The sequence below is a fragment of the Salvia hispanica genome, chromosome 1 (genome assembly GCF_029641045.1).
Source record: "Salvia hispanica isolate PSC_SH4W2 chromosome 1, Shi_PSC_v1, whole genome shotgun sequence".
Lineage (NCBI taxonomy): Eukaryota > Viridiplantae > Streptophyta > Magnoliopsida > Lamiales > Lamiaceae > Salvia > Salvia hispanica.
The window spans coordinates 46,284,878-46,295,088 of record NC_142692.1 but is presented as its reverse complement, the minus strand read 5'-3'; the positions used below and the strand labels follow the sequence as shown (position 1 = coordinate 46,295,088).

The window sequence follows — 10,211 nt, the reverse complement described above, 5'->3', positions numbered from 1 at the left end:
CTATGTCCGGGCCATTTTTGGTTTGGATTGGGCTTTCATCGGGCGAGCCCGTATAAGATTAACTCTTAGTAATCCATATCAGCAACGTCCCAGGATGCACACATAACACATTTAAAGATGTAATAATAAAACATTACGAAGTTAATTATATATCAACTAAACATCGTCATTTTCTCTCTCCTAAAATTTATCTCATAGTTCTCTCTATTTAAATTATTTCATTGCAAACTGTATCAAATTAAAAGTGATTTTACGAGTATTGAAACGTTATCACATGCATATGTTCACATGAAGAAATTTAATAATATTGTTTTCCATGTTAATATGTTTGAGAATGATAATATTCAAAGTATTGTATAATGAGATTATTTATTATATACAACTAGAAATTACATCGTATATAAAATATGGCCACTTTATAAGTTGGAGGAAATTAGAATATACCTATTGTCCAAAATATAATTATATACTCTGTACGCATAGGTTGAATATATTTTATAGTAATATCTTTGTCCATAAAAATTATACTCTATCATTTTCACAAAAAGAAAATGTAATGAAAAGATAAATATGATGTTTCACAGAAACGCTGGTAATTTTCTAGGAAAGTTTGATACAAAACCTACGTTTTCCAGACAAGGATTTATCAACCAATTGTAGAAGAGAATTCTGATTTTGAAGGTATAGAAAGAAAAAGTAGCAAGTAGCCGTAGTAACTCAGTTATACCATGTCAGGTCTTTGGGGAAGCAAAAGATTATAGAACTTATCGTGCAAGAAGAAATGCTTCTCCTTGTTATCGACCGCCTTCTTCCATCCACACCACCCGCCATTGACTATCTTCTTCAGGTCCTCGCTGCCTGTGTAGTGAGGGTCGAGTATGAGAAACGCACAATCTCCACTTGTTTCATTGTAGTCGACCCCCAATAGCGTATAAGCCAAAACCCCTCCTCCTGCAGATACGGTAATAGCTCAGAGCCGTATTCTTGTAACAAAAATAATTGGCTTTTGAAATTAGTTTCTAACCAATCATGACAGGAGTGCCTTGTGTCTCAAAATGCAAGGCGAGCTCCCTGCATTTCTCCGGGAGCTCAGATCCGGACCTCACATTGATGACTTTGCAACTGACCTGTTAAGAATGGGATTTCATAGTTTGAGTTTACAAACCGATCAATGCATAAGCAAATGCCTTGTAATGTAAGTGTAACAAGGTTCAGACAGGGAATAGTTCTTGTTACAGACACGGGAATAGTTTAGGGAACAACTATGCACAAAGAAGGAAAAGAAAGATGAATACTTACACCAAGTAGCTTGTCCAAAACAAAACTTAACTCGATGGCGCCAATCCATTCACGTGACCCAACGAAGGAAGGGTCCTTATCACCAATCTCGACTAGCGACTGCTGTATTTCTCTGAAATTTTATTTATGAGATAAATTGGAACTTTGATATGCGGTGAGGCATATATATGAGCACAATTCTTTTTGTGTTTTCCTTGACAGAAGTTATCGAGAAAATATGGTATCAGTCAACTCATTTACTAAACCAGGTATGAAATACTTGCAACCACAAATAATTCCGTCTTTTAGAATCCGATTAACGTTTCATACAATCCTGCTCTTTTCCTCTATGAAACGTTTGTAGATGGTTTCTATTCATAGGAATAAAGAAATATATAACCAAAAAAACCCTTAGTGAGTAGTAACTTGCTGCAGAACAGGGTTTTCGAGCCGGGAAAAGGTGCAAGCGTAGCATGTTGGAAATCAGTTGGGGGTATTTACTTTGAATATTAGGATGAATAGATAAATTAATCTAAGCTAATTCACCATTTACTTTGATGGACTGATTAATTATGAGCTTGCTTGACCATCTTATCCAATAAATACTCAATCCTATGTTTCATCAATCTATCTTCTCACTGGGCAGTTAATGGCTTGTTGAATATCCATTACTATACCTTAGTACCACTTGAACCTTTTCCCATCTCGCAAAACTAATTCTGCAATAAGAGAGCTTTCGTAGGAAAATACAAACAACTTGGAGTGTGTATGAAGTATACACCAATTATCCAAGTTGAGCCAAAGAACATGAGTGTTACCATATGAGCTAAAGAGTACCATGCGAAAGTACCTATGTGAGGGGACATCAATGGAAGTATAGTGTTGTTGCTTGAACCATGAAACAATTGTTTGCAGAGAGCGGTAAGCACAACCCCAGCCCTGCCATGTTAATTACTATTGCTAATTAAAATGAATATATTAATTAAGCAGAATAATAATCCGAGATGACTCAACGAATCCATTTGAAAGTGACCAAAATCATACAGAGGCCATAGTTTCACCTTCAACGGGTTAGTTGTTTGGAGCACTTATAGTTAAAGAACATAGTTGCCTTACAATGAACTGTAGATAGAGCATATATTAAATAATTCCATTTTATAGGTGAAGGGTTGTGTGGTCTCTATGTCGGGTTTTCGTATGTAATTTGGAATGTATCCAACTGATCAGGAAGAGATTCCCGACCCAACTGAGTCGTTGGTACGACAACCGGACCTGGCTTCAAACAATTTTCCTCAACCCACTTCTACTGATTAGTATAGTGGAGGTAAGGGTCGAATCCCAAAAGGATGGACACGTTTGGATAACTGCGGTGACTTTCCTGGGTGTTTTTGGTTAGCTACCACGCTGGGGTTGAGATTTTACCTAGGCAAGAAATAAAGGAGGTACTCTACTGACTAGTGGGTGTGAAAATAACAGGCATGTGGTGGTGTTCGTGGAAATAGGGGACAAGGTATCTCAGAGGCATATGAAAAGTAGACAGTTACTAAAAGAGGAAATTTAGACTACAAGGCATATCTGGTGGCTGGGTGGCTCTCTGACAGGTCTGGACAGTACAACTGAAAAGTAGGGAACAAAATCAAAAGTAATTTAAAAGTAAAGTGGTCCAAACTAAAGTTGATTTTGACGTTTTCTTCTTCACCAAGTATTAACAAAAAAATCAAATGAACACAAACACCATAACTAAACTCAGATTCATAACCTCAAACTCAAGATCCATTGATTAAAATGCTCAAACTTAAAATAAACGGTGAAACTGCAATTTTACTTCTACTGACTAACATGCAAGGCGGTGATTATAATGCAACACGAAGACTCAAGCACGAAGATTAGACTAAAACATAACTACAACTTCAGATCGACAACTCCGGGTAAGAAAACACTTAGAAATTAAAAGCAACAACTAGATCTAATTTTCCTAGGCAGAATGAAGCAAACTCGAACCAAAGCAACATACGAAATAGAAACTTCATAATTTAAGCGTTGGAACTTCACAAAGTACTTCAAAAGGCAACAACGATGAGTGTTTGCAACAAAACCAACGACGAAAACAAGTAAAGATTAAACTAGAAAGCAAAATAACGATTGTTTGGCCACTCCGGGCGATGATACTGCTATACTACTACGGCAACTGGCTGGAACGGTGGATCGATGACTTCTCCGGTAGACTCTTTGACGTCAAGTGACCATAGCTGTGGCGAGGAACGAGAGGTTGGACAATGCTGAAGGACTGATCTTCTCGAGAGAATTGTACTAAGTGTGTTTTTAGAACTGAGAACTTAGAGCTCCTAACCGAACTCTAAGGGACCAACTCTAAAGGCGAACTCTTTTTCTCTCTCTCCAAGTGGCTTCTTTTATAGGGAGGCTTGCCCTTGCTTTTAGGGTAGACTTCCTTCAAGTTTTGCCTTTTCTGCCCTTGTTAATGATCATCTCAGCTATCCTTCTTCTCCATCTCGAGCCTTTTCTCTGGCATGCATCCTGGTCAGTATTGCACCCTTCTAGCGCCCTTTTCACTTGCGTCACCTGAATCGTCTCCTACTGACTTGGATCCTTTAATCCTGCATACTTGAGCAACTGTTTTGCAGATAATACATGCATTTCACGACATACTGACCAGTAACCAAGGCTTAGAATACGACTTATCAATAGGTAAAAGGAAACATAATTAACAGTCACTAACAACCTCATTTGCCCCAATTTCAATAGTTCAAGAATCTGCACAAACCATAGATTTGAAATAAGGGCTAAATTGTTCCCTGTTCAATATTTTATGGTGTCTAAATAATCCTTATTATCCCTTAATATGTTAAGTACAAACTTTGATGTTATAGAGTAATGAATACCCCATTCAAACAGCAATAATAAGCAAAAAATAGTAACAAGCGTGAAGTGTGTTACCGAATCATCAAATCCACCTTGAAGGTAATGATAATATTCATAGGAACCCTGGATTAAAGAGACATGGCCACCAGATACTGCAAGTTCATTGTGAATAGGGTATGTCAGCACCAAGAAGGCAGAGCAAATTATAATCAAGCGATGGAAAGAAACGCAACGAGCAAATGTAAGGTTCCTAAAATTTTACCTCCACTGCTTGGAATACCATGATGAACATCTTTTAGCAAAGAGGAGCCCACTATAACAATGATATTGATGTTAAACAAACTTCGGTACAAAGAAAGAAAAGTCTCACCAAGTACTTAAAGTTATATGATGAAATTATGTATACCCTTTGGATTTGATTTGCCCCTATTGCTGTCCTTTATTGGCGATAAATTTATTGCATTAGCAATCCTCAAAAGAGGGCGATCAAATGGCAACCCTAGCCTCAAATAGACACATAACACATTTAGGCCCTACATGGTATGGTGGAATGGAGTGGAAGAATTGAATGACATTTCTACCTCCATTCCATTCCTTTCCTTGGTATATTTTGCTCTTAGGAATAAACATTCCCTTTGGAATCACCATTCCCTTCCACCCATTTAGCTAAGCAATGGCCATTCAATTCCATTTCATATTCCTTTCTTCTTATTTTAAATTTTAACAAAATTATATAAATGTTATTTTATTTATATTTAAATTTAATATTATCACAATTTTATAATAAATTTAAAATTTTAAAATTTTTAATAATCAAAAAATCCACAAACACACATTTCCACACACACACACATACTTCACACACTACACACATTTCACATATTTCACACACTACACACACTTCACACATTTCACACACCACACACATACTTCACACATTTCACATATTTCACACACTACACACATTTCATACACTACACACACTTCACATATTTCACACACCACACACTACACACATTTCATACACTACACACACTTCACATATTTCACACACTACACACACTTCACACGTTTCACACACTACACACATTTCACACATTTCACCCACTACACACACATCACATATTTCACACACTACACACTACACACACTTCACACATGTGCTTAGTGTGTGTAGTGTATGAAATGTGCATAGTGCATCTACTGTGTGAAATATGTGTAGTGTGTGTAGTGCATGTAGTGTGTGAAATGTGTGTAGTGCGTGTAGTGTGTAGTGTGTGTAGTGCGTGTAGTGTGTGAAATGTGTGAAGTGTGTGTAATGTGTGAAGTGTATAAATGTGTGTAGTGTGTGAAGTGCGTGTAGTGTGCAAAATGTGTGTAGTGTTTTTTGGTAAAATCAACATATTAATTATTCATATTTCATTCCATTCCATTTCCATATTAATTTGTAGTTATTAAACATAGGAATGGAATCAATCAAGGAATAACAATTTCATTCCTTTTGCATTCCTTGTGCTTACCAAGCACAAGAATGGTCATTTTGTTCCTACCTTCATTACATCTATCTCCATTCCATTCCCTCCTCATTCCATTTCACCATACCAAGTAGGGACTTAAAAATATAATATTAAAACATGACGAGGTTAATTATATATCAACTAAACATCGTCATTTTCTCTCTCCAGTTTTATTTGTCATCCTATCTGATCTTATTAATTGTCATTTTTCATTATTTCCGACGGTACATCTGTCCACACAAGACTCTTATTAGACCATTGATATGAACATAACTCACCATAATTCACAATGGAAGAATAACAACTTATGTAGGACACAATTACAATCCAAAGCCTTACGTACATTTGTAGCATATCTATTCCTAACTACTACTCCCAATGTAAATGATTTGGTTTATTAACCCATTACTACTACTCCCTCCGTCCGCGATTAGGTGTCTCATTCCATTCCGGCACGGGTTTTAAAAAATGTTAAGAAAAGTGGGCGAAAGAAAGTTAGTGGAATATAGGGTCCACTTGTATATATTAGTTTTAAATGATATGTGAGAGGATTGAGATAGACGAATTAATTTATTTTATTTAAATAAATGTATCACGTAATTAAACGACTCCATTAAATTATTTATGTATTATATTTAATTGGATTCGTCTAAATTATACTCCCTCCGTCCCACCGAAGATGACCCACTTTCCTTTTTCGTCCGTCCCAACTAAGATGACCCTCTTCTTATTTAGGAAATATTTAAAATACTCAATAATCATTTCCCTCTCTTACTTTATTCATCTCTCCTACTTTTAAACACCCAACAACTTTTTCTCTCACTTACTTTTTTGCATCTCTCCTACTTTTAAACATCAACAACCTTTTATCTCTCTTACTTTATTCATCTCTCCTACTTTTAAACACCCAACAACTTTCTCTCTCCCTTTTTAAACACTTTAAAATTAATATGCATAAAATCTCGTGCCGTCCCAAGAAGGGGTCATCTTCCTTGGGACGGAGGGAGTAATATACTGTAAATAAATGAAGGAGAAGTGTTATATTGCTAACTACAATTAAATAATAGCCCTTAGATATTCAAATCAAGGGTTAGATCATCAGCCCCGAAATGTCAATACGATCAACAAAATACTTCAATAAGGATATTAAGGTCAACTTACAACAAATTAGTTGTAACTAACTTTTGAAAAATATCGCATAACTTTAAAACGCATATAACTTTCTCGATTAAAATTATTTTACAACATATATGAAATTATAGATAATTTCATAAGGATTCTAACAACTCACTTGCATATGTTCTTATGTCAAAATTTGAAAAAAAAATTGAAAATTTTCAATTTTTTCGTACAGCATCAAAATGTCAACATAGTATATATCGATGTCAATATAATACATGTAGAATGTCATTCTTAAAGCAATGTGTTGGCATTCTCAAAACATTGCGTTGATATTTTCAAAATATTATATTGATATTTCCTAACAAAGACCGAATATTATTATTCCAAACTGTCACAGAAAATTAATTTCAATACGTATGGTATATTTGAGATTTTTCAAGGAACCCCATCGTGTATATACCTTCTATGTTTTGGAATCGACGTTGACTCAATTTAATTAATACTCCTACATACTATAGCTTTCTTGATCGTCGAAACATGCCATATAATTGTAAGCAATAATTAGTTGACAAAGAAACATGTCAATTGTCAAGTGATAGTGGTAGCTTAGAACCATGTTTTGCTCCGGTGTTTGATAAAATGCCTCAAAGAAAATAGTACTATTTCATTACTCCCATCAAGATAGGAACATATGACACACATACATTGAGAAATATAGAAGAGAAAGCTCAACACTAGTCCTTATTCTCACACACAGAGACACACAAACACTAGACGTAGATGGACTTTGAGCAAAACAAAACGATGCGATAGTGAAATGCGGGCCATCACGGGATGGTAGAATCGAATTCCCAGGTGTTGACGTCGTGAACTGAGACGTAAGCACCGGTGGAGGAGGCGAGCCCGACTTGAACGCTGGGAGGGAGAATCTGGCTCAAGTCGTAGGCGAAAGTGACAGGGAAAGTCTGCGATCCATCAGTGACAGAGGCGCTGATTGCTTTGGTGGCGGAGACGTAGGAGACATTAAGAGTGAGCTCCTTCCCAACAAAGCTGATGGGGACCTGCGCCTTAGCCGAGGGTTTCCTGGACTCGATGTCGATTCCAAGGTTGACATAGTCCGGGTTGTCAGAGTAGGTGTCGAAGGCGATGGCGAACACGTGCGGTGATTTGGAGGTGGGAGGTTCAAAGAGGCCGAGGTTGCCGCCAATTTGGGAGGGGAAGTGGTGGCCATTGGGGACTATGAAGAAGGCGAGGCCGTCAGCCTGTGGGGAAGTGCTGTTGGGTCTGATGATGAATTTGACGGTGGAGGTGAAGTCGGCTGCGTGCCCGAAAGGGACGGTTTTGGAGTAGAGGACTCGCCCGGTGCTCCACTCCAGTGGAACGTCCTGGTCGTTGGTTTTGGTGAGGCGGAGGACGGGGGTCTCGCTCGGGTAGTGGGTGTCGACTTGGTAGATTAGGTCGGTCGGTTTGTCGGGCTTGTAGAAGTCGTAGCTGAAATGGGTGGTTTGGGGAGCCATGGCTATCTAGGGTTTCTTGCTTTTCAATGTTTGTGTTTTGGTGTGGTTGGAAACTAGCAAGGGTGGCTTGTATTTATACTAGTTTAGGGCATGCATGATTGCATATGTTTATTATTAGTAGTAATGAAAATGAAATCATCTTGTCGCCATCCGTTCATTTAATTTTGCTGCGTGGCGTTTTGTGACTGGAAATTTGGATTTCTTAAATGCAGTATGAACTAAGAAATCCATGTATATTGAGACTTGAGCATATTTTATTTTGGTAATACGTATGATTGTATTGTTAAGGATGACCTAACATGTAATTGATGATCATATCTCCAAAAAAAAAGGCACACATATAATTAGTAACCACACATCCTTCCTTGATATATGCTACATGTTTTAAGTGGAGAGAGTAAAGTAAGAGAGAGAATTAAGTAGAGATAAAAGTGTATCTACATTTAGTGATGAGTCATCTTGGTTGAGACAAACTAAAAACTAAAAAGGAAAGTAGGTCATCTTTGGTAGGACGGAAGGAGTATTATTTATCGAGTTGAAGTCTAATGATATTATAAGTCAAACAACTCATTGTCCAACTCAAAAGCATATGTAATTTCACAAAAGCTCAATCATGTATAGACTGTAACGTACTCCCTCAGACCACTATTTCAAGATCCATTTGGATTTGGTGTGGATTTTAAGCAATCTGATTGAAAAGTGAGTGAAAATATATTCTTTTTTTCGCAATGAATTCGACTCCTATGGGATTCTATTAGTTATAGAATCCTGACCCTGATTGATTCGACTTTATAGCTCGGGAAAGAATCAAAGAATATTTGATAAACCTAACCTAATCAAAAATAAAGAAAGCAAAACAAAGATATATACAAAGATAAGGTCTCTATCAAGAACTAAAGTCTTTGTATCTCGCTTCGCCTCGTAGTCTTCCGTTTGGGACGCACTTTCTTGACTTCTGCATCGGCAGTCCTCTCGGTCGGATTGGTCGAACTATCGAGGTCCTACCGCATGGCTGTTAGATTGGGTGAAGTGTTCGCCATGTATGTCGAGGTCCTATCGCATTTATTCTTCATTTTCTATATCTATGACCACTAAAAAGCACTTCCTTCGTCCCTGAAAATTTGTCACATATTTCCATTTTCGTTCGTCTCATAGAATTTGTCACATTTCATTTTTTATCATTTTTTATAGTGGACCCTACAGTTCACTGAAAGTAGGACCCATATTAATTCCACTAACTTTTTCCACCATTTTTCATTACATCTCTTAAAACCCATGTCTTTCCCTATTCTTAGGCGGGGTGAGCTTATTCAAAACTCTCTTCAACATGAAGATATAAAAACACGAGATCCGCCATTCTACCAATTCCTCTACCACAAAGGAGTACTTCATGTAATTTAACATTACGCTATATATATGGTATCTAGTGTCTTACTACGAGTATATTAAAGACTAAAACTTAATTTTTGTTTTCTATCATTGAGTATTTAATTGATTTTCACATGGTTTGTTAAAATGAAATATATATTTAAACTTGGTTGTTACAAGTTGAAAAAGACTCCAATTTTATTTGTCATCCTATCTGATCTTATTAATTGTCATTTTCATAATTTCCTACGGTACATCTGTCCACACAAGACATTTATTAGACCATTGATAAGAACATAACTCACCAAAGTAAAGGATTTTCTTAATTCACAATGGAAGAATATTAACTTCATATAGGCGACAATTACAAATCAAAGCCCTACGTACATTTATAGCATATATATTCCTAACCATATACTAATAATTAATCATGCCATTCGATCTTGGCTTCATATGAGGAGATGCATAGTTCATTATGCAAAAGTAAACATATCACAATCTAGGGGTGGCGAAACGGGTTACCCGCGGG

General features: G+C 36.8%; 2 protein-coding genes across 2 annotated transcripts; both read right to left on the bottom strand.

Moving 5' to 3' along the window:
• Window positions 1–576: 576 nt before the first annotated feature.
• Window positions 577–4,849, bottom strand: LOC148933956 (putative Ufm1-specific protease). The gene is made up of 8 exons (XM_089062110.1): window positions 4,787–4,849; window positions 4,565–4,691; window positions 4,421–4,471; window positions 4,234–4,310; window positions 2,129–2,217; window positions 1,300–1,411; window positions 1,025–1,127; window positions 577–951 (listed from the first exon to the last, which is right to left on the bottom strand). Exons 1-8 carry the CDS (start codon window positions 4,847–4,849, stop codon window positions 722–724), a joined length of 852 nt encoding a protein of 283 aa, XP_088918236.1. The 3' UTR covers window positions 577–721.
• A 2,775-nt stretch (window positions 4,850–7,624) lies between these two features.
• LOC125220536 (bark agglutinin I polypeptide B-like) lies at window positions 7,625–8,314 on the bottom strand. Its single transcript, XM_048122698.1, has one exon. The coding sequence runs from the start codon at window positions 8,312–8,314 to the stop codon at window positions 7,625–7,627; it is 690 nt and encodes a 229-aa protein (XP_047978655.1).
• Between the last annotated feature and the right edge of the window lie 1,897 nt (window positions 8,315–10,211).

Excerpts from the sequence above, each read along its gene's own strand:
- LOC148933956 (XM_089062110.1), bottom strand. The coding sequence starts at position 4,849 with ATGGAATTGAATGGCCATTGCTTAGCTAAATGGGTGGAAGGGAATGGT. Across the intron at positions 1,412-2,128 it reads ATTGATGTCCCCTCACATAG|AGAAATACAGCAGTCGCTAG; the intron begins GTACTTTCGCAT and ends ATAAAATTTCAG. Across the intron at positions 1,128-1,299 it reads TTTTGGACAAGCTACTTGGT|GTCAGTTGCAAAGTCATCAA; the intron begins GTAAGTATTCAT and ends CATTCTTAACAG.
- LOC125220536 (XM_048122698.1), bottom strand. The coding sequence starts at position 8,314 with ATGGCTCCCCAAACCACCCATTTCAGCTACGACTTCTACAAGCCCGAC.